The sequence below is a fragment of the Akebia trifoliata genome, chromosome 2 (assembly GCF_017979445.1).
Source record: "Akebia trifoliata isolate Shusen 1 chromosome 2, ASM1797944v1, whole genome shotgun sequence".
In the NCBI taxonomy this organism is placed as follows: domain Eukaryota; kingdom Viridiplantae; phylum Streptophyta; class Magnoliopsida; order Ranunculales; family Lardizabalaceae; genus Akebia; species Akebia trifoliata.
The window spans coordinates 30,030,238-30,055,822 of record NC_141376.1 but is presented as its reverse complement, the minus strand read 5'-3'; the positions used below and the strand labels follow the sequence as shown (position 1 = coordinate 30,055,822).

Genomic DNA, 25,585 nt, shown 5'->3' with positions numbered 1-25,585 from the left:
CACGAATGAAATTTTCAGGATTTGTTTAATCCAACACTACATAATCATGTTAGATTCTAACACTTGTACATGGTAGTATAAATTGCATATAACAACAAAACTTAACATCTGTTTCCTATGTTTCTAATAAGTGTAAAACATACCAACATAATCAAATATTACCTGTAGTGTTTGATGGACTACTTCCATTAGTTGAGCTCCTGCTTTAGACAATACACCTCTCAGGAAGAAAAAGCAAGTCAACCAACTGCTCAGAAGAGTTTTCTGCAACTTCACGAACCTGAAAAGTAGGCCCTTGCCTCATATTCTCATGTTAAAAGAATTGTTTGCTAAACTGACCATGAACTTCCCAAGTGGTTCATAAAAGAAAGAAGCATTCATGTGCATGTAATTAACATATGGCATAGATCTTACACATCTTATGAAATAGTTATCCATTCAATTGATGCAATCAGGGAAAAAGATTTTAGGGTTTTTTTAAATAAACCAAGACGGCATACATTATAGAAGATGCCGCTAATAGCCAACTAAAGCATTTTGCTTCAATAAGAGAGCCTAAGACTAGTTAGTTATTTGCAATAAGTCACCAACATGCACATAAACAAAATGACTATATAGCCCATCCTTGGGGCTTAAAATGGATCGAGTTTGGGCCGGATATGAGTATATCCATATTCATACCCAAATTTTCTATCCAGATCTGAATCCGACTCGGATCCTACTACCTAATACCATATCCGAACTTTTTTGTTTTCATTAAAACCGAATCCAATCCGACTGAATTTATTAATTCAGGTCAGTCGGGTCAAATAGTTTCAAACCGTTCAAGTTTATTTCAAGGAAAATCACTAAGTGTGGTCAAAAGGTGGCTTGAAATCAAGACCTCCCCCTTTTTTATAAGATGTCTTGGTGACTACACCCAACACTTGTTGGTTGATGAAAGATAACTTGAAAAATATAAAAAAATAATTTATAAAATAATATATCATTCGGATCTAGGCGGATATATGGATGAATCTGTATCCGACTTGGGTCAAGGGACATCAAACCATATCCAACCCATTTTGTAATTTGGATATACTTGAAGGAACCAAACCCACTAAATTCATATCACTCAGATTTTGGAAAAAATCCAACCCATTTTAAGCCCTATCCGTCCTCAGAAGTTGGAAAACGAACCTTGGAAAATAAGCTAGAAATGACCAGGTCTGAAACCCTTGGCCATAACAATCGTCCAATGCACCGCATCCATCGACCATTTTGGAAGCAAATGGATCTATAAATAAACTGTATAACCTGAAGAAGCGTTGAATAAATAGCTTCAGCTCCAACCTGCAAAAGACCATAGAAGATAAAAGGAGGTGGACGACATAAGTTGTAGAAACACATCATTTAGTTTAAGCAATAATATATTTGGCATAAGGCCTACCAATATATATATATATAGGGTTAGGATCCTTTGACTCCTAAGAATGACCCATGAAAAAAACACATGATCCCAACCCTTTAAATGCAAAATCCAATGGTTGACATTTACCCTCAAGACAAGTATCTCCGAGATTTATGTTATCAAAATACTCATAAAAATCTCAACCATTGCACTTTGCATTTAAAAGGTTGGGATTATGTGTTTTTTTCATGAGTCATTCTTAGGAGTCAACGGAACCCAACCCATATATATATATATATATGGGCATAAGACTACTTGTGGATAAAGAATATATGTAAGTGGTAAAATAGCAAACAATCACCAAGTAAGAGTCTAAGAATACGTCGCAAGAGAAAATTTTGGGAAAAAAAAAATTAGGGAAAAGAATGAGGGGCAACGGGCTAGGGTTAGGGTTGTGTAATTGTTCCTACAAAGTGATACTCCCATATTATATCATCAAATCCCATATTAAACTACAAAAGAAAATATCATACCCCACACTAATATCATCCATACATGATAAATCCACAAAATAACAACAGGTACACAAGATTCAAGGTTTATATTGTCCAAAGTACAAAAAGTTTACAATCACAAATCCAATTTAAGATTCATCAACCAAACAAAATCATTGAATTCAATGTCATCTTCATTTGCATCATCATTCTCTACCGCTACATAGGTAAAATGGTGACCATCATCTTCATCAATGCCATCTCCTCTTTATTATTGAAACATGTGCAATTGATCATTTCATTTGTCATTTTTTCTGATTTAATAGTGGGTTCATGGTTTAGTTGCAAAGTTCTTAGAAGTCATGACTTATTGAAAAAGTTGTGATTAAAATGGTGAAGGAAAAAAATTACAATTCAATCGCACCTTTTTAAGCCATTGAATTTGGTGAATACGGTGGCAAACACTTGAGCCAAATATTGTCACATTGTAAGTTAAAATGTTAGGAAGAAACCTTCAACTTTAAACAATGGATGAATGAAACAAGAAACTAGATAAGAAAGGTAAAAAGAAATGACACACCATTGAAAAGTGATACACATCAGCCAAGATTGGATATCACATGTCGACCTGAAATTTCTCTTGTATTGCCATGCTTTCTATTTGTTAAAGAAACAAAGTTCAACAAACATATGATGTAAACTGGGTGTGAAGATGCGAGGAACAAGATGCTTGACTGGAAATTCATGGGAGAATATTTCCAGCTAAAATTGCCTCATAGACTGACTAGTGTTTTCCTTTTTCTATTTTGATGAGCATAATCCATTACATAAAAAAGAAGCAGGGAAGGGAACCTACCTTAGAGATTGAAGTGAGCTATTAGGGAGACTAGGAAAAATGGAGTGAAACACCACCAAACCCCACAGTCAAAGTCTAAAAAATTCATGGGAGAATATTATCTGCCAAAAGGACCCCATAGACCAGCTTTTTTTATAAATACGATGCATAACATAAAGAGGAAACAAGAAAGGGAACAATATTGAAGCTACCTTATATGATGCAGGACGATGAGGGGAAATAAGAAAATGGAATTTGATTTAGGCAAATTAGGGGATTTAGGAAAATTTGATTGGGGATTGATTAAGGATTTAGTTTAGGATTGGGTAAGGATTAAAGATTTGAGATTGCGTTTACAATTTGAGTTAAGATAGGGTAAACCCAAAAGATAAGATAAAAATTTTGTTTCAATTATTGTAGGATAGAGAAAAGGGTTAAAGAATGGTTAAAAGTTAAGAGAAAAGATAAAGGATTTAAAAATCAAGAATTCAAGAAAAAAAAAAAAATAGAAGACGAAAGAGATATTGGACTCTCTCCAAAATACCTCACACCACACCATTAATGGGAATATCAAAGCTTTAATCTCAATTTTATTCATCATTAAAGAAAATTACAGCAATAAGCAAGTATTTATAATGTTCTCTAAACCCTAAATTTAATCTCAACCATCCAATTAAAATAAGGAGATCCAATGGTTGTAAATAAAACTTAAAACAACTTAAATAAAATAAAAGCAAAAATACCATCAATGTTCCAATCCCGTAACTTTATTTCCCTTACATTTTTAGCCTTGAAAATTCATTAAAAAATCAATATAAAGTTACCAAATTGCTCCCTAACACCTATACTAACATCATAGGCTAATAAAACATCAAAATAAGCTCAAAAAACATAAAATTAAAGTACTAAAATAGAAAACTAAATAAAAATTAAAATCTACTCTTCAATATTTGATGTCCCCGTCAATTCTCCTCGACTAGGAAGATTTCACCATTGGCAAAATAAAATTGTAGCAATTATCATCATCAGTTGCATTCCGCATTACTATAGGTTGAGTTGACCTACTAGGGAAGCTAAAAAAATAGAATACAACAAAAGCAACCCCATATAAATTACAAATATCAATACATTAACCCTAGCCAAATTGCCTTAGATTGTCTCACCCAAGAACAAATCGCATACCAATACAAAGTCCTCAAAGAAGAGAACAGAAGAGTTGATGCACGACAGTGAAAGAAGAGGAGAAAATTTGGGGATTAGGGAATTTGGTTTAAGGTTTTGGATAAGGATTAAAGATTTGAGATTAGGTTTGTGATTTGTATAAGGATAGCGTAAACTCAAAAGGTAAAATGAAATTTTTATTGCAATTATTTTAGGATAGAGAATAAAGTTTTAAAAAATAAAGGTTAAAAGAAATGGGAAAGGATTAAGGGTTGAGGCTTGTATGTTTCCAGAATCGAGAATCGAGAACAAGGAACTAAAAGAAAATCAAGAAAAAGAAAAGAATAAAAAAGAAAAATAAATATTAGCAGAAAGAATGTTATATTAGACTCACTCCAAAATGGCCTCACACCAACTCTCTTTTTATTCATCATTCTTCATTAAAAAAAAAAACCTTAATACAATCAATATATAAAATAATAAAAAAAAAAATCAAGAATCCTAATCAAACTAAAATACTAAATAAATAACCTAATTTCGTAACTTTCTCTCTCTTAATTTTTCAACACTAATAAACTAAAATAAAAAACAAATTAAAGTCACTAAACTACCCCTAAATATTATTCTAAAACCATGACCAATAAAAGATTAAAATAATATGTAATTAAAATCGTAAAACAAAAATATAAATAAAAACTAAAATCTACTCTTCAAGATTTGTCCCCATCAAGAATCTTTCAGGGAATGGAGAACTCGCTTCACGATGTGATCTTCGGTATTCTAGAATTACTTTTTTTTCTGGAGCAGATTGAGCAAGGATTGTGAAGGAGTATTCTTTGAAGACTTTGTTTTCAAATGGGATAAGTTATGCTATTGTAGTCGTGAGAGTGCTTGTTTGCTTTGTGTTCTTGTTTGTCTTAGTTGTCTTTAGTGCCTTGTACTTTTAGGGAGTCATCTCATCCTCTTTTTTCCATTTTTAATAAATTTATACTTATATACCCGAAAAAATAAAGAGAATAAATTGGCCTTAACCGCCAAAATGACGTTATATATGCTAGCCTCGATACCTTCAAAAGTCCTTAGCACAATTTGTGTTAACCTCTGATATTTGAAATGAGAAATTTTCAGCTAAGATGGCTGTAGATAATCCATTATACTTGTATGCAAATACATGTCATAATTCAATTTGAAACAACAGTCTCAATTACCAACCAAAATCTCTTACAACCAAGTATATCCAGCATAAGTAATGGAAATTCAGCATGCAATAAAAACTTTTGAATTATGTTGCTAATTTTAGTAGTAAAATTACCTTATCATCAGAAGATGGGACAAAATTGAGAATCACCTCAGTCTCCATTTATTTCTTCTACAAAATCAAAGTGAGGCCCATTATTGATGGTTGGAATCATGACATACTTGACCATTAAGTCTGCTACCTTAGCAAAACCCATAATCAAGAACACCCGCAACCTGCAATTGCGAAAACTAGAAATTAAACTTGAAAACATGGTTTTAAAACTCATTTTGACGTCTCGGCATGAACGAGACCGAGTCGACTCTGACAAGTTTTCCAATACGTTTGAGTAGTCTTCAACAATGAAAAGAGATTAACTGAGGTTTTAAATCTCATCTGATGCATTTGACTTGTCTATCTGTCTCATTCATGGACTTCATCTCGGACAAGAATTAAAACCATGCTTGTAAAGCTGAAACAAACTCCATTCATGCATATGGCGTAGTAACCATGTTTGAATTCAACAAGTATTCCGTGTGGGTTAATTTGAAGAAATTTCTGAAAGTTTCGTAAAAAATTATGAAAATTTCAGAGATCACGTAAATGATGTTTTTCCTTTCCTTCCAAAACCCATCATCTTCAACCTCCCTAAAAACCCTATCTTGTTCTTGAAATTTGAAGGTTGAAGAAGATAATATTTTGAATTAACGGGTTACATTTGAATATTTTCTAAAATTCGGAGAGTTTTGCAACTATTGTGTAGGGAATAATGATTCACCTCCATTGCTGTCAAAACGGTTTGAAGCTCAACTTCTTTGATCCCTCCAACACTCAACCTAAACTTAACTCTAACAAGACCATTTCCAAGATCGACCTGTACTGCATTATCCATCATTCTCACAAACATCTCTTGAGCCTCATCAAAGCAAAGCCATCCACTCTTTCCTTAACAAATCATAAACCATTGGCTCTCTAACCCTGACAGTCTGACCTTCACATATCCTTAACGCCTTTCTTATATCCTTAATCGCTTCTGCTGCATTAATCAATCGTCCAATCTTCAACGCGTCCCTCACTAACCTCAATCTCTCAACCAAATTCACAATCGTTTGTAACAAAATCAACAATTCCTTCTTCTCTTTCAACTCCCTTCTCTTCATGCTAATCTCCGTCGATGCGTCTCGGATCTCGACATCGATTGGATGGTCGGATATGAGACTAAGAACGTTGGAGACGTTGGATGAGATGTCGCTTGTTTTCGAAACAACATCAGAGAAACGAGAGAAGATTTCGGAGAAGTCTTTGTGGTGAGAGAGGATGTAATCGCGGACATTCTCCTTGATGTGAAGAGATCGAACTTGAAGTTGATCGATGAGGAGGCGAAGATCTGGAGCAGAGAGAGGAGATGATTCTTCCAAGTCTTGAGATGAGAGGAGCTCACGAATGTCGATCGATCCGAAGAGAACGTCCATCTTGTTGTTGTTACGATCGGATCAGCACAATCTCTGTTATTCAAAAATTTATCCATAAGTTCGATGCAGAGACAGCAGAGTACAAAATTAGGGTTTTTCCATCGCACAAACACACAGATGAGAGAGAGAGAACAAAGATTCTGTTTCAAAACTCGATTTGACGTCTCATCCCGTCCATGGACGAGACCGATATCTCGAGCGAGTCATATCGTCTCGTTCAAGTCGTCTTGTCTATCAAAAACATCTAAATAGGAAAGGAAAATTGAAAGGGTTTATCTCTTACCACTTCTAACTTTTACTCCAAGCTTTGTGCCAGGGAGAAAAGAGGCGCAGGTCCAAGAAGTTGTCTTGGAGAATCATACCTATTATGGAAGTTGTAAAAATGTTGGAATTTGCACGGAAGTCTAAAAAATCTGTTTGTTCTAATATTTTTATTTATTTATTAGAATCAAGATGGCTAAAATGCTCTTATATATAAAAATAAAAAATAAAAAAAAAAGATTCAAAATGCTTAGGAAATCTATTCTTTATAAAAATCAGTTCCAACTCTAAAAGTTAACTTCTAAAAGAAGCAGAAGTTCAGAGTTTGAAAAGTCATATCCAGCAAAAGTTTGTTTATTACAAAAGCACAAAAACTAGAAAAATCTGTTCATTTGACAATTTTTTATTACTGAATTCTGGTAAAATGATCAAAATACCCTTAATATTAATAATGCACTCAAAATGCATAAAAAATAATCAGAATATCTTAATAAATATATAATTACACTAAATATATATATATATATAATTTATATTAAAATAATTATTTTTAATTTAAATAAATTTATAAAATTTATAATTTTGTCAAAATGCCAGCAGCATCTCTTTTTAAAAATAGACATATGAAATTTTCCTGATAAAAAAAATACCTGTATAATACATAATCTATCATCCACGCAATATTCCATTCATAATAACATTAAAAAAATACATAACGTACATCAACATGTTTTAAACCATCATACTTCATCATTGTTGAAAAAGAAATATTATTATTAACACTATAACAAAAAATGACCAGAATGTCTTAATAAATAAATATATATATATATATATATATATATATATGGGTCACGTTCTTACGACCCCTATTACGACTCACATTGCGACACACCGTTTTGTCTTATATGGGCAAAAATGTTTGGAATTGGCTGATTTTTTGTGAGGATGATCTCTATGGTGAGGAGATCATCCTTGCCAAAAATCAGCTCATTATGAAACTTCTAGACCGTCCAATTTTTGTAAATCAATTTTGCTGGGGTTAGAAGTTTTGGAATTGGATGATTTTTTGCCAGGATGATCCCCTCATCACAGAGATCATCCTCACAAAAAATCAGCTCATTCCAAACATTTTTGCCCATATAAGACAAAACGGTGTGTCGCAATGTGAGTCGTAATAACGTTGTTCTATACATATATATATATATATATATATATAGATATATATATATATATATATATATATATATATTATATATATATATATATATATATATATAATTATTTTTACTAATAAAATTTGTAAATTTTATAATTCTATCGAAATTTCGGTTACATCTTCTCTTAAAATGGACATATGAAATTTTTCTTAAAAAGAAAATACCTACATAATATACAATCCAATATCTACATGATATCCCATACAATCCAACATCCACATAACATCTCATACATATTCCAACATCTACATAACATCTCATATATAAATCACATTTTATCAAATAAAAAGTATTACAATATCATACAAAAAGATAAATATAATTTTCATTAAGAAAATTTTAAACTCTATTATAAAATAATTTTCATTAAAAAGTTCTTAAACTCTATCATAAATAACATATAATGCATTAGTTATTTCAGTCATTGTCCTCTCCATGGTAATACGAGATCGACAATCTACAGGCTCACAATTATTATCATGTTCAGGTGCACCCCCTTCATCTTCTTCAAAATATAAGAATTCTTCATCTGCAATTGAATGCTTCCTTACGAAGTTATTTAGTGTCATGCAAGTCAATGTAATATCTCGTTGTGATTCTAATTTGTAACGTGACATTTACTTCAAAATTGACAATTTTGCTTTTAAAACTCCAAAACATCGCTGAATGACATTCATAAGTGAATAATACATATAGATAAATAATTTTGTATCTGTTATTAGCTTCGACTCTCTTCTAAAATCTTGTAAATGATATGTTACAATCCGATAAGGTGTAAGGTAGCCTTCCATCAATGGATATCCAGAGTCGATCAAATAACATTAGCCTTGAAAAAAGAAAATAATCTATAAAGGACGAAGATATGGAAATTACATTTTTATCTTAATTTTAAAATAACTAACCTGAAGGAGGATGTGAAAATTGTAACGATGACTTCGTAATAATGTCGATGAACACGCAAGAATCATTAGCTGATCCCTCCTATCCAGTTACGACATATGTAAATGTTATATTAAAAGTACAAGTAATCATAATATTTTGTGTTATGCCTTTATATCCTCGAAATCTATTTTGATGTACGAACGGGATATGTGTACTAATGTGTGTCCCATCAATTGTCCCAACACAGTCTTTATATTTACATATTTCAAATATAAATAACGATATTTGGTGTTACTAGAAATAATAGTAAATAAAGGAAAATCATTGAGAAAATACCTTAAAATATGACCAATATTTTTCATTGGTTCGTATACGCATCAAGACTTTGTTGAGATTAGGAGGAATGATAAAAAACTTTGAAATTTCAATTCAGCCTCTTATAACTATGTGAAAATATTTGTTAATGGTATCTAATAAATGCCTAAAATTGGCCATCAATACCCTATATCTTTAATTGTAACCCACGGTATAAACAAACATTGTAACTTGTTCTTGGACCGAAATTTTCTTTTCGTCTTTTAACAAACCTCTCCCTTCTAATATGTCAAACAAATTTAGGAAAACATGTCATTCCATCCTAAATAAATCATTGCACGTGTTATTTTGTTCATCAATGATATGACGCATATAATCTGTTCCAGTACAAACAGAATTCTTATGTGATACCCTATAGATAAAGGTGTCAGCGTATCGTTGTATTGAACAATGACACCTATTACAAAAATATCTAATGATAGATCAGCATCTACGGTATTCACATCATGAACTTCATCGTAACTAGATATATCATCGTGCGTGAAAATATCATCATCAGAATCCATAAGTCTGTATAAATACACAATTACAAATTATATAAATCCAAACTATAACACTCAAATAACATAGATAATACAATAGACATGTTTAACATTCACCACATAACGGGCATATTACCTAATTCATACAAAGCATACAAAAATAAATAGACATTGTCAATAACATACTACCTGTAGACACCCCAATTTGCACGAACCCGTTAGAAAAATTCAAATCTCTTCGAATTGATTCCGAGTTAGACTCAAGCCTCTCAATGGATCCGCATAGCCACGTGGCATCATTTTTATGCATACATGCATACATACATCATGTCATATAGTTTGCATGCTCAACCTTGTCCCTAACCCACTCCAAATTAGTATTCATTCTCCATTAATCGACCCATCACTCATACCTCCACCATAGTCCACTCCCTAACTAAATCTAAACCCAAAACAAAGTCCATCTTTTAACCTAAATTCAAGCCCATTCTCTAAGTCCTAAACCCAATGACATTTTAAAATCAATAACCCAAATCTATTACCTAGCCCAACCTAAGCCCAAAACCCAATGCCATTCTAAACCCATAACCTAAATCCATTTTCTAACCCAACCTAAGCCCAATACCAAGCCCACTCTAAGCCCATTCTTTCACACCCCCTCAAAAGATGACACATGTTGATCTCCCATAAGCCCTTAATACCTAATGCATCATCTAATTGGAGAGTCAACTCCTCCTTGTGAAAATTCAAGAATGCCTTTCTCAAAAGGTGTGGTCAAACCAAGAAGGTTATTTGGTCTTTGGCAATAATCCATAAAGTTGAGAGAACTTCTCATTATGCCTTCAAAAGGTGGGAATCTTCAAGTACATACATGGAATTCTCCCATTGGTCCATTTTAAAAATATACTTCCACCCCTGCTTTATGTGTTATTTACAAATGAACCAAGGTCTACTTTTCACCTACCACTTCACCTTTACACATGTCATTCTCCTCTTCATCCTCCCAAAAGTACTTTTGCTCTCCTATTGGTCCATTTCAAAAATATACTTCCACCCTTACTTTATGTGTTATTTACAAATGAACCAATGGCTACTTTTCACCTATCACTTCACCTTTACACATGTCATTCTCCCATTCATCCTCCCAAAAGTACTTTTGTTTTCCCATTGGTCCATTTCAAAAATACACTTCCACCCTTGCTTTATGAGTTATTTACAAATGAACCAATGTCTACTTTTTACCTACCACTCCACCTTTACACATGTCACTCCCCTATTTACCCTCCCAAAAGTACTTTTGTTCTCTCACCTCTATTTACCAAAAAATCAAGGATCAAAGAATGCTTTTAGGGTTTCTTCACAAATGTCATCTTTACCCTCATACAAATGAAAAATCCAAAAAGAAACAACTTAAACCTCATGTCCATTTTCATTATTTTTAGGATTGGGCCACTTTATCCCTAAAAGTTCTCCAAAAACTCTATAAATACCCTCATTTTCTAAGAACAACTCATGCTCTCAAGCCCCCATCTTTCAACCTAAAACTCTACCAAATTCTCTACTCATCTCTCAACCTTCAACTCTCTCAACTCACCCTCAATTACATCCCTTAACTCTCAAGTTCATTTCTCAAGCTCAAGTTCATTCAAGACCCCCAAAGGGACAAGATGGGACAATAGTTTTATTTTCTTTTAACTTGCATCTTCTTCTTCTAACCCTCTCTTTTTCTTTTTTAGAAACCTTTAGGATGTAATGGAGAACCCTCCTTCATCCCGAGTAGATTGAACCTCAACCTTGGGCAAGGAATGCTTGAGACGGTTTGGTCGAAATGATGGAGGTTGAAGTCCCTTTTTTAACCCATTCTCATATCATGCATCATAATGTACACTATCACACACATCACACATGTTTGGCCATAATGAAGAATTGTGTAGCTCTCTTGATGGGGCTAAAACACTAAGTTTCTAGCCAAGCATACATACATTAAGGTTATAGATCTAAGAGAACTCCATTCATGGAACTCCTCTAAAATCATAAACCAACATCTCAACTTATACAAATGTGTGTTGACTCTATAGAATATCTTCTCCCATAAGATACTTCTTATGTCAATACCAACATTAAATCCTCTTTCAAAAAGGTACATACACACCATGTGCACCTACCCACTTCATGTATCCCATGCACTTGTCTTGTTATGTTAATCTTTTTAAAAAAATGGCCAAATATAAAGGTAACCACCATAGGTGGAGAGAATGGGGTGCTTAACACATTCCTCATTCTCTAACCGAATTCCCTTACCTAGATTTTAGGTAGACCATACCTTTTTCAAGAATGAGAGTCACTACAATGCCATAAAAAATAATTTTCAAAAGAATTGATTCGGATGCCCATTCACACCCATTTTCAAAAAAAAATGGTGGCGATTCCAAACAACGTAGCATTGATATTCAATGATGAACATTCTCATGTCTACACCACCATAAGGGTGGGATATAGTCATAACCATCAATGAAATATTGCAATAAATATACATATCAAAAATTACACAAATACTATTTAGAATGATTAATTCGAGTATCCTCCATCTTGCCATCCAATCACACAATACAGAGTTCATCGATTCGCAACATACACCAAATTTGCTACTACTCCTTCATACTAAATTTCAATGCAAACCGATAACGATCACTATTAAAGATGATTTATGTTATTGCATGCAACAAATCAATACACTCCCTAATACTATCAAGTTGTGTAGGTGGTGCTAGAGGTGGTGCACTACTCACGCTCGTCCTTGACGAAACTGCTCCAATCAAACGATCAATTTATTGTACCAACATAGCTGTATTCATTATTTTTTTTTGTTTGGATTTGGATTGAAATTCTCCAGATCTCCTGCGTGATGGTGCAGTAAATGTAGGGATACCATCACCATCAACATCAATATCAGAAGAAATATCAACAGGTGGCTGGGGACTCAATAGTTGCGTTTCTTGAACAAATGCAAGATTATCATCATCACCACTATTATCATCGTTATCATCTTGAAGCTCATGCTCTTCAACTCTAGATGACCTAACAGATGGTGAAAGCGCCCTCGATCCGCGGGGTGCGCGGATCCGCTTTTGACCCTTGAGGTTTGGGAGTCGCCACCTAGTTATTATGGTCTAGGAACCGATCAATGACTCTAAACGGATAAAAACTAATCTAAAACAAAAAAAAACTGAATTCGGGGATCAAGTTACGGGGTTGGAAGGTGTTAGGCACCAACCCCGCCCGGCCAAAGCCGGTCTCTACTAAATTCCCAAGTAAATTACATTGCTAAAACCTAGATAAGAAAATAAATAAAAATAAAAGGTTTACCTTTCCGATGGCAAGGACTTGGTTCCCTCAGATCTGACAAAAAGAACTCCTTGTACCGTGCTCCCTTACTTCGTTCTGCTTTCGGATTTGACTTCGGATCTCCGAGGCAAGGTATCTCCTTGTTTTTGAATCTGAACTCTTCAATTTCGTTGCGGATTTGGGGGTGTTTTTAGAAGGCTTTTGGGTGTTTTCTAGACTAAAATTGAAGGAGGGATGTTAGCTAAGGAGTTGGGGCTCCAAAACTAGGATTTATGGGGGGCTAGGGGAGCTTCTAGACCTACTTCTCTTAGGGTTTATGATTTGATACGAAAATAGGGTGTGAGCACCTCTATTTATAGATGTTTTTAGGGGTTGATTTGGGTAGAGTTAGTATTTAATTAGAGATCTTTTAATTAGAGTTGTGTTTTAATTTGACTTGTTTTAGGTAGAATTATGTTTTAATTAGAATTGTTTTAGGTAGAATTATTTTTAAGTTAGAACTCTATTAGATAGAGTTATTAATCAATTATAATTCTATTATGACTTTTGGTCTTATTTGATTGACTTTTAATGTTTTGACTTTAGTCTTAATTGATTGACTTTTAATATTTTGACTTCAGTCTTGCTTAATTGACTTTAATTTTGACTTCAGTCTCACTTGATTGACTTTAATACCTTGACTTCAGTCTTTCTTGATTTACTTTTAATTTTGGGAGAACCCCCCTCTAAAATATCTTTAATTCTTTGGACCCCCAAATGGAGGGGTCCTTAAAGAAATATCCCACGAACCCTCAACAATTTTGCCTGAGAGTCCGATTAATCGATTTTTTAGGTTCAAAATTTTAAATTAATTTCATTAATGTTTAAATTTAATTATTTAATGTTTTATTTATTAATTTCGGAATTTTTTATCATGAAAATTGTGAAATTACCGTTTTGCCCCCGGAGAGGACTTTTCACGTTTTAAGTCGGTTTTTAATGTTCTAGGATGTTTTAGAATCGGTTTTTCGTAAGGAATTCAATGGAAATATTAGTTTTTGTTATTTATAAAATTTTTTGTGTGAAATGGTTGTGAACTTTATGGGGGGCATTTTCATAATTTTGTCAAATTCTGTTAAAATTGGTGAAATGATTTATTTGGTTCTGATTTGTCATTTTATGTGTTCGAATGGGTTTTCCTAAGCGTAACGTAGGCTCTAGGGTTGTTTTGAGGTTAGGGGTATTTCGGTAATTTGGTAATTTTTAGTGATTTTTATCGTGAAGCTTCTTTTTGGTCTGCAAGATGATGATTTCTATGTTATGGGTCGTACTTTCCTAGCGTAGCGTGGTTTCTAAGGTTTTGTCAATTCGAGATACCTCATCTGGATTTCTGAAACAAATCTGGTAACAAAGTAAAGCAATGGAATACACATCCATCATTGGGAATCCTTGCGATCGGGTTGACGAGTTGATTAATCAGGTGGATGCAAAAATGGGGTGTCTACAAATGCCCCTCTTTGGCAGAGGGTTGAAGCAAACTAGATAGCAAATCTATTTTGGTAGATAGTGCGATATCCGAATGCCAAAGCTAGTGACAGTTCATTTTGCAGCCTGATTTAGCAATTCGTCAAGATGTTCGGATCCTTGAGGGTAAAGCTCTCCCCGAATTAAAAGGTTGTCAGGTCCTTGAGCGCAAACTCTCACTGACGGTGTCAGATCCTTGAATTTTAGAGAATTCTCCCTGACTAAAAAATGCAAATGTGCAAGTGTGTGCACTGTGTGAAACTGAGTAAAACCTGAGCATAAATTTAGCATAATCTGAGTATAAACTGAGCATAATTTGAATATAATCTGAGCATAGTTTGAATATAATCTGAACATAGTTCTTGAGCAAACCCTCGGCGGTATCTGAGCATAATTCCGAGAAAACCCTCGGCGGTATCTGAGCATAGTTCCGAGAAAACCTCGGCGGTATCTGAGCATAGTTCCGAGAAAACCTCGGCGGTATCTGAGCATAATTTCGAGAAAAACCCTCGGCGGTATCTGAGCATAGTTCCGAGAAAACCTTCGGCGGTATCTGAGCATAGTTCCGAGAAAACCCTCGGCGGCATCTGAGCATAGTTCCGAGAAAACCCTCGGCGGTATCTGAGCATAATTCCTAGAAAAACCTCGGCGGTATCTGAGCATAGTTCCGAGAAAACCCTCGGCGGCATCTGAGCATAGTTCCGAGAAAACCCTCAGCGGTATCTGAGCATAGTTCCGAGAAAACCTCGGCGGTATCTGAGCATAATTCCGAGAAAACCCTCGGCGGTATCTGAGCATAATTCCGAGAAAACCCTCGGCGGTATCTGAGCATAGTTCCGAGAAAACCCTCGGCGGTATCTGAGCATAATTCCGAGAAAACCCTCGGCGGTATCTGAGCATAATTCCGAGAAAACCCTCGGCGGTATCTGAGCATAGTTCCGAGAAAACCCTCGGCGGTATCTGAGCATAATTCCGAGAAAACCCTCGGCGGCATCTGAGCATAATTCCGAGAAAACCCTCGGCGGTATCTGAGCATAGTTCCAAGATAACCCTTGGCGGTATCTGAGCATAGTTCCGAGAAAACCCTCGGCGGTATCTGAGCATAGTTCCGAGAAAACCCTCGGCGGTATCTGAGCATAGTTCCGAGAAAACCCTCGGCGGTATCTGAGCATAATCCAAGATAACCCTTGGCGGAAACTGAGCAAAATCCAAGTTAACCCTTGGCGGCAACTGAGCAAAATCCAAGATAACCCTTGGCGGAAACTGAGCAAAATCCAAGATAACCCTTGGCGGAAACTGAGCAAAATCCAAGTTAACCCTTGGCGGCAACTGAGCAAAATCCAAGTTAACCCCTGGCGGAAACTGAGCAAAATCCAAGATAACCCTTGGCGGAAACTGAGCAAAATCCAAGTTAACCCTTGGCGGAAACTGAGCAAAACTGACAGAGGAATGAATGAACGAATTTGGAAAAAACTGATTGGAACGAACCGGAGAACGAATAAATCTGGAAGACAATGAATCTGGAAGAGAAATGATTGATTCCAAGAATGATTGAATCTGGAAAAGAATCTGGAGAACGAAAGAATGTTATATCTCCTATGTGAGATCCAATATGCTTTTGTTTGAACCTCAAGGATTTATCAAAAAGTTTTATGAATTTAAAACCTGATTTTTTATTTCTTTTGAACCTCAAAAGTTTTTCGAAAGAACTGTTATCAAGAGGGTAACCTTACTTTGGGGTTCCTATTATTTTTTAGGATTAACATTGCTCGAAGACAAAATGCCCCTAGTTTGACAATGACCATGGCCTTGAAAATAATTGAACACATCATAAAAAAATGCCCCTAGTATAAGGGGGAAAAGTTACATTAAAAAAGAAAGAAAATGCCCCTTGTATGAAGGTTTGAAATAATTGATTACCCCAAGCGCAATAAAGACTCAACTTTTTAATTTTGATTAATTTTATTGAAGGTTTTGAGTCAGGCTCAAGAGTACAAAATTATTTCCTTTCGAGTTTCATCAGAGAATTCACCTTTATCTCCCTTGGTTCACTTGGGGAAGTAAACATTTTCAGATCGATCATAGACAAGATACTTGTGACTTCTGAGTCTATGCCTGGTTTAAACTAAGTATTGAACTTGATTATTCGGACTTCTGATGTTTCAGCTCGAACCGCTCTCAGCTTGGGATTATCTTCTGTTTTTCTTTGTTGCTCTAACTTTTGCCTAGATCGCCTTTTCAGGTTTTCAATCTAGCGAGCTTGCTCTAACTTTTGCCTAGATCGCCTTTTCAGGTTTTCGATCTAGCGAGCTTTTTTTTTCTTCTTGGCTCTGATTGTTGCCAAAGTTGTCCTTTCAGATTTTCAACCTTGCGAGCTTGCCTTATTTTTGCCTAAGTCGCCCTTTTCGGGTTTTCAACTTAGCAGGCTTCATCATTTTTTTTTCTTTTTCTTTTCCTCTGACCTTCTAGAATCACTGTCTGATCATGTTCTACTACCTTCCTTGACTTTTTCACACGGTACTTAGGAGGACTTTTATGGGTAAGCTTAGGACTGGGTATAAAAAGAAAGGAATTTTGAGGCTCAAAAACCCAAATGCCCCTTGTGTGACATTTCCCTTTAAATTATTTTCTTTCTTTCTTGAATTTTCTTCCCCATTTTGAATTTCTTTTTTTTTTTTTTGAATTTTTTCTTGATTTTTTGATTTTTTGTGTGGGGAAATATATATTTTTTTATTGATGTGGTCGGGCCTGAAGTAACTTCTCAGGTTGCCTATGTACCCCAGAATTTTGGGATCAGACCAAAACGTAGTTCGAATTTTTCCCTCCCCTAGGTTAGGTGAACGGGCTGAGAAAGAAAAAGACATATTTTTTTTTTGAAAATACTGCAAAAGGGTTGAGAAAGGATATATTGAATTGGGTAATATGATAATTGATTCGGCCAAAGATGGCCTCCTTAAATGTAGTACCGCTTGATCTGGTCAAGGTTGGTTGGTTCTGGTAGTTCACCTCCATCATGATCTTGAAGTCTGACGACTTTTCCAGACAATATTTCCTTAATGAATGAATTTTTCCAATTTAGACTTTCCCCTATAATCGAGGAGGAGTGTTCAATTTTCTTTGAAGTCTGATAGTTAAATCTTTGACTTGTAAATGATGAGCTTTGACCTTCTTGTCAAATGCACGGGTGACTCTTCTTAGATAAGCTTTCACATGGTACAGGGCTTTAACTCATTTTTTTCGATCAAGTTTAATTCTTCATACTGCTGACAAACCCAATCTGTTTCTAACAAATGATTTTCCAACACGACCCTGAGAGACGAAATTTCTATTTCAACTGGCAAGACTGCTTCCATGCCATACACTAAGGAGTAGGGAGTAGCTCCACAAGAGGATTGAATTGAAGTTCGATATGTCCATAGCGTGAATGATAATTTTTTTGACCAATCTCGATGTGATTGTCACATTTTCCTGATGATAGTCTTGAGACTCTTACTGACTGCTTCAACCGTTCCATTGATCTGAGGATGGTAGGGGGATGATTTGTGATTCCGGATCTTCAACTTTGAACACAGAGTAGTGATTTATGCTTTGAAGTACGATCCATTATCAGAGATCAATTCAAAAGGTATCCACATATCGATTGATAATATGTGATTTGCAACTCAAGATGTAGTGAGGATAACACTGATACATTTTTATAACATCTTCTTTGATTCCATTGATATAGACGAGTATCTATTCCATGTTGAACAACACCCAAGCTTGTACCTAGCATATCCTCATATGATCACACGAACAAGTCTTTTGAAATTTCTAAGTCAATTCATTATCCCCTTGTGTTCCTATAGAGATAAGATGGTTTCTATTTGAATCTCTTTAGGAATTTATTTTCTTTCGAGGTCAATGACCTTTACTTTCTTGAGTCCGACTCTTATCTTCTTGCTTAGGAGAAAAATCTATCCTTGAAGCCAGATTAGTAGTTAATTCGTTAATGCACTCGAGGTATTCAAAAATTTCATTTATCCGATCAATTTCAGATGGGGCAACAGACACCTCTATAGACTCGATGAACTAACTTGACTCAATAGGAAAGAGTAGACTCAATATAAGGAAGACATGACCTCGCTGGAAAAAAGGACTCGAGCTAACCCAAATGACTCATGAAAACTCAAGACAAGTACCCACACGAGTTTGATTAGGACTGAGGACTGAGATATTGCTTATAACCGATAGGATTGAAGCACTATGATCTTCAAAGAACAACTGGATGATGTTGAGAAATTTTGAGGTCATTTCTGACTGTTGATTTGATATTGACGTTTATTCTAACTGACCGGATTTACAAACCTAGCTAGACAATGGACGATTGAGCTTACATACAATGATAACCCTTAAAACCTCTTTGAAGGTAAATTTAACCAATTTCAGTGTCACCCCCTTGATAACATTTTAAATAAACCCTGAGATTTTATTGAATTTTGTGCACCAATCCATTAAATAATTCATCCACACAATGAGTATTTGAAAAGGAGATATTTATTCAAAAAAGAAAGATAATTTTATTGAAAATGATTGACAATATGTTCTTATTAAAACATCTTTCAACAAATTTGATTTGAACTATTTTTACATGGACGCTTGGCTTTGTCTTGATGGTCATCAGGATTGCTATCAGGCTTGACCCTCTTGGCTCTAACAACTTGCTCTCTGAATTCTGCCGGTCCGTCTGGATACCCTAAGGTGCGCTTGTTCCAAGCTTTCTCAATGAGGTGTACTAACTTTTCAGTCAAAGGCTCGGGGGAAAAGAAGGCTTTATGCTGAGGTAAGGATAACTTTGTAGGTACATCGTACTGTTCTGGGATTAGGTTAGGGTGGTAAAAAGACGTTTCTTCTAAACCAATCAGACGGACATAGTATGATCCTTTGGTTCCTAGAACAGGGAGATCAGTCATCCACCAAGGGCACCTAAAATCGATATGACAGGCGAGGCGAGAGTCTAACCATTTGCTCCAAGCTTTGACTGAATTGTGACGCACTAACAGGTTTCTCTTGGAAAAATGCTCTGGGCCATATTCGAGGTTTGAGGGAACCTCTACAATTTTGAGACGGTCACAAAGCCACATGTAGAGCAAGTAAGGGCTTCCTTTGAAGCTTTCCCGCTCACCATTTTTTATGGCATCTAACCCTGAGAAGGTTTCAGCTAAGATTAAGGGTACTGGGTTGGCTTTCCTTGAGAGTTGAGAGGCTATATCTATGAAGGATTCAGGGATAGTTTGGCCATCACTATTGGAGGTCAGTATGTATTGAGCTAGGATTCCTACGCACAACCGATAGTCTCTAGTGGCTCGCCAAGCTTCGGGTTTTACATTGATAGGGTGACTGCGGGAGCGATACGGGCCCAGTAAAGGTACTAAGTTCAATCTCCCGTCATTGACTAAGGCTTTGGCTTCTTCCTTGGAAATGTTTAGCCCTGTGGCGAGTTCACCAGAATATCCGGTCTTCAATGAGGGCCTGACTAGGGGACCTGAAGTGGATATCCTCATGATGCCGCAATAATCTTCGTGTGTAGGGCATAAATGCATGTACCCCATATGGAATATGTGGAGGTAAGGGTTCCATCGCTTAGCCATAGCATGTAAGAGGTTCCAGTCTATCTCAAACTCATGGAAGAAAAGAGCACTCCTCAACATGAATCTCCCAAAATTGATCTTCTCTACAGGGTGCATTCCTATGATGGTTGTTTTGACTAACTGATCGATTGGGTTATCGCCGGCAGCTAACATCCTGGTTTGACACAAAAGGGTATTTTAGTACTCTTCCAATGGTCCATGTAAAAGATCAACTTATTTTCTTATGGAAAATATTTTCTGGAAAATATATTTTCTGAAAAATATTTCTTCTAAAGGACACTTCTTTTGGAAATTAATCTTTTTTTTTTTTTTGAAAAATATTTTCTTTTTTTCTTTGAAAATTCGATTTCCATTTTGATTTAAATGGCCCGGTCTATCATGATTGTTGGATCGGGATGGACTGGGTCATTATTGTAAAAGAATGGACTCTTTACTGGGTCGGTGCACCCATTTTAATTTTCAAAAATAAAATTTCTTTGATCCTTGAGGACAACCATGCATCATCATTCACATCACTCACATACATTCATCCAACAACAAACATTCATTCAATAAACAACCCGGGAACACCCACGATAAGTTCGAGTCGTGACCTATGGGGAAGGTTTCTAGACTCTAGGCTTACTACGTGCAATGCATTTTTATCTGGCCACCCTTGCCCAAGCACACCTATATACCTTTCGATACGTGGTGACTTGGTTTGATATACCGTATAGGTGATAATCTAAAACCTCAATTCACTTCTCTGAAGCCAAAAACAGCCAGTTTGATCTCCAGTTGAGAGGTGACGCACAATGCTGAGCAAGGGCCCACTTAAATACCTCTCGTCTAGAATAGACGTAGTCTATCCCCCTCGTACAGTAGGGTACAGCGGGGCAAGATCTTGCTTAGGCACCGGTTTTGACCAAGAAGTGCAATTGATATACTTAGATTACCTTTTATACCTACGGGTACGAGTCAAGAGTTGTAGCTTTCATAAATGGTTTGGCATCCCACGAGGGGACCGACCACGTACTAATACTACGTTGGCAATCGGGACATGTGACTGTGTGGTTTACAATAGGACAAAGGCTCAGGTCACCCCAGCATGGGTGCATCAATATGTCTCTCAGAATCACCTGATCAGACGGTATTGATGCCCCAATTCGATATACCCTAAGGTACGTGACTGGAGTTGTGGGTTTCATGAATGACGTCGCATCTCCGAAGAGACCGGGCCACGCACTAGTGCCACGTTGGCTAAATGGGACGTGTAAGTGAGTAAAGCAGTAAACGTGCATGTGGTGTGTGCGAAGTAAGGTGGGGTGTGCCCGGGGCCTTTTCCAAACAAATGGGCCCATGGCCCAATCAAACCAATCATTATAACATGAATTATATGGATCTAAGCATCATTCCAATCACACAAACATTTAATCATGATCAACATTGTGACCAACATCAAACATGCATTCCCAATGATATTATGGCATATTAAATAGGCAATTATCATGAATTAATAATATGGTCCGAACTATGGAAATAAGCATGCACATCACCTTCATATACCAATCATGGTAGTTTATAGTCCTGATCATCGCAATGATTTGATAATTTTATAGTCCAATCAAGGGTGTTTTGGGGTGACCCGAAATAATTCGAAATTTCTAAGGGTATTGAATTGAAGGTATAATGATGATTGATGAGATAATGAGGATGGTTTTGTTCATTTTTTATTTTTTATCTTTATTATTTTTTTAAAAAAAAATTGAGCCCAATCGAAAGAAAATTAGAAAACGAAATAAAAAACAACAAGCATATGTTGCTGTTGAAAACATTGAAAAAACATTGATTTGCTTTCCTTTTTTTCTTTTTGTTAAAACTTCTTATTTTGATTTTTCTTTTTAAAAAACAAATTAATTTCCCCCCTTTTTATTTTTAGGGAACAAATCGAATTTTTTTAAAAAAAAAACTCAAAATAGTTTTGTAAAACAGATTATACGTTGTTGTCCAAAAGCCGACCTCATCCAGCACATGTTGAGATCAGCCTTGCTGTTTTAAAACAGTAGGATAACGTCGAGCTCGCCTCATGACAGCAGCTTATCGTCGAGATCAGCCGCGGCTTAACTGTCGAGATCAGCATGTTATCGTCGAGATCATCCTATAACAGCAGGCCAGCGTCGAGATCAACAACAGACCAGCGTCGAGATCAGCCTGTAACGTGGGATTTTTCGACGAATTGTTCGTCATTTCAGCGCTGTGATGAAAGAAATCTCCTTATGAACTTCTCTAATGGTGATTCCGGTCTTTTGTTTGAAAAGAAGAGAGAAACTGAGATTGAAACAAATCTCCATAGAGATCCTCACATTCGAAAACGAGATCAACAGCATCTACCTCACCAAAACGACTGATCGGAGAAAAAAAACAGCCGCCAAACTCGAGACTTGAACGATATTTTAGTGAAGAAAAAAAAATCACGAAGTAATCAGGATGAGGGCAAGGATCATAATCCATCTAAATCGATCGGTTTTGAGTGGTTGAACCGATCAGTTTCTGGTTCGAACCAGTCGGTTTCCAATGAGGACGACAAGATCACCACCTTTGAATCGGTTTTTTTTTTATTTAAAAAAAACTGCTTAGAATCGAAAGGCATAAGTGACTTCGAGCGAAATTTAAAATGTTCGGGCTGAAATTTCAGCCGATCGAACAGAGAGGTGCGTTCGGCTTTCGTGTTTAAAACAACGCTGAAACCAGGTCGACTTTTTAAAGAAGATGGTGTGCGAAAAGCAACACATTGCTTTTATGTGTGACACACCAAAATTGTTGCTGTCCAAGTGGTGTGAGACACGCACAAAACCGGGATTACTCGTGGCACCTTACACAAACAGCATGCTGTTTTTTTGACAGAACCTCAAATATCAAATCAAACACATACCCAAATTTTCAATCGAAATATACTTGTATATTAAAAAAAAATGATGGTCCAAAAATCTCATCCTCAATAAAAGTATTCCTTCGAAATCTCGTATTATTTCGGATCATTCCGAATGGCCCTTGATTAAACCATAAAGATGATATGTTAAATCAAAGTGCTCCAAGTAGAATCAAACAATCAATGACGTACCAACAAGAATAAAAATAATAAAGAAACAATAACATGAAACTAACTAAAAATTAAATAAAATAAGCAAAACATAAAAACTAGGTCATTGGCAATGTCCCCATACTTGGGGTTTTTCAAGTTTGATCCTCAATGTCCCCAGTGGAGTCGCCACTGAAAGCGCCCTCGATCCGCGGGGTGCGCGGATCCGCTTTTGACCCTTGAGGTTTGGGAGTCGCCACCTAGTTATTATGGTCTAGGAACCGATCAATGACTCTAAACGGATAAAAACTAATCTAAAACCAAAAAAAAACTGAATTCGGGGATCAAGTTACGGGGTTGGAAGGTGTTAGGCACCAACCCCGCCCGGCCAAAGCCGGTCTCTACTAAATTCCCAAGTAAATTACATTGCTAAAACCTAGATAAGAAAATAAATAAAAATAAAAAGTTTACCTTTCCGATGGCAAGGACTTGGTTCCCTCAGATCTGACAAAAAGAACTCCTTGTACCGTGCTCCCTTACTTCGTTCTGCTTTCGGATTTGACTTCGGATCTCCGAGGCAAGGTATCTCCTTGTTTTTTAATCTGAACTCTTCAATTTCGTTGCGGATTTGGGGGTGTTTTTAGAAGGCTTTTGGGTGTTTTCTAGACTAAAATTGAAGGAGGGATGTTAGCTAAGGAGTTGGGGCTCCAAAACTAGGATTTATGGGGGGCTAGGGGAGCTTCTAGACCTACTTCTCTTAGGGTTTATGATTTGATACGAAAATAGGGTGTGAGCACCTCTATTTATAGATGTTTTTAGGGGTTGATTTGGGTATAGAGTTAGTATTTAATTAGAGATCTTTTAATTAGAGTTGTGTTTTAATTTGACTTGTTTTTTAGGTAGAATTATGTTTTAATTAGAATTGTTTTAGGTAGAATTATTTTAAGTTAGAACTCTATTAGATAGAGTTATTAATCAATTATAATTCTATTATGACTTTTGGTCTTATTTGATTGACTTTTAATGTTTTGACTTTAGTCTTAATTGATTGACTTTTAATATTTTGACTTCAGTCTTGCTTAATTGACTTTAATTTTGACTTCAGTCTCACTTGATTGACTTTAATACCTTGACTTCAGTCTTTCTTGATTTACTTTTAATTTTGGGAGAACCCCCCTCTAAAATATCTTTAATTCTTTGGACCCCCAAATGGAGGGGTCCTTAAAGAAATATCCCACGAACCCTCAACAATTTTGCCTGAGAGTCCGATTAATCGATTTTTTAGGTTCAAAATTTTAAATTAATTTCATTAATGTTTAAATTTAATTATTTAATGTTTTATTTATTAATTTCGGAATTTTTTATCATGAAAAAATTGTGAAATTACCGTTTTGCCCCCGGAGAGGACTTTTCACGTTTTAAGTCGGTTTTTAATGTTCTAGGATGTTTTAGAATCGGTTTTTCGTAAGGAATTCAATGGAAATATTAGTTTTTGTTATTTATAAAATTTTTTGTGTGAAATGGTTGTGAACTTTATGGGGGGCATTTTCGTAATTTTGTCAAATTCTGTTAAAATTGGTGAAATGATTTATTTGGTTCTGATTTGTCATTTTATGTGTTCGAATGGGTTTTCCTAAGCGTAACGTAGGCTCTAGGGTTGTTTTGAGGTTAGGGGTATTTCGGTAATTTGGTAATTTTTAGTGATTTTTATCGTGAAGCTTCTTTTTGGTCTGCAAGATGATGATTTCTATGTTTCTGGGTCGTACTTTCCTAGCGTAGCGTGGTTTCTAAGGTTTTGTCAATTCGAGATACCTCATCTGGATTTCTGAAACAAATCTGGTAACAAAGTAAAGCAATGGAATACACATCCATCATTGGGAATCCTTGCGATCGGGTTGACGAGTTGATTAATCAGGTGGATGCAAAAATGGGGTGTCTACAGATGGATGCGCACCAGGATTAGAAGAGCTTATGACATACTCTCCAATAGCATATGTCCCTCCAAATAGCATGTCCAACTCTTCAACATGTTCCAGTCCCTCATAATTCCATTGTGCATCAATTTTATTTTTTTACAAAATAAATAAACTTTTTTAATAAGTTTGAATAGGTAAATGTGACTTTCTTATTTAGTAATTTAATCGAAAATTACCTCCAACCAAGAGTTTCACTAGTCATCGCTCGCTAATACCTTATTGTTAACAGCATCATAACCCATACCATTACATGTTTTTAGCTTA

At 35.7% G+C, this 25,585-nt stretch overlaps 1 protein-coding gene across 3 annotated transcripts in view; it reads right to left on the bottom strand.

The window, feature by feature from the left end:
• The window catches only part of LOC147410096 (centromere/kinetochore protein zw10 homolog), a 49,234-nt gene that overhangs the window by 19,674 nt on the left and 3,975 nt on the right, over positions 1-25,585 (bottom strand). The window contains exons 1-4 of one of the 3 annotated variants that reach the window (XM_086432284.1): positions 5,896-6,824; positions 5,193-5,249; positions 1,180-1,332; positions 163-280 (exon numbers count right to left, since the gene is read on the bottom strand). In XM_086432284.1, the coding sequence (XP_086288410.1) occupies positions 163-280; positions 1,180-1,332; positions 5,193-5,200 (279 nt within the window). In that variant the 5' untranslated portion in view covers positions 5,201-5,249; positions 5,896-6,824. Of the gene's footprint in view, positions 1-162; positions 281-1,179; positions 1,333-5,192; positions 5,354-5,895; positions 6,825-25,585 lie in introns of those variants that run through there. The other 2 variants (XM_086432283.1, XM_086432285.1) reach the window with 2 other exon arrangements.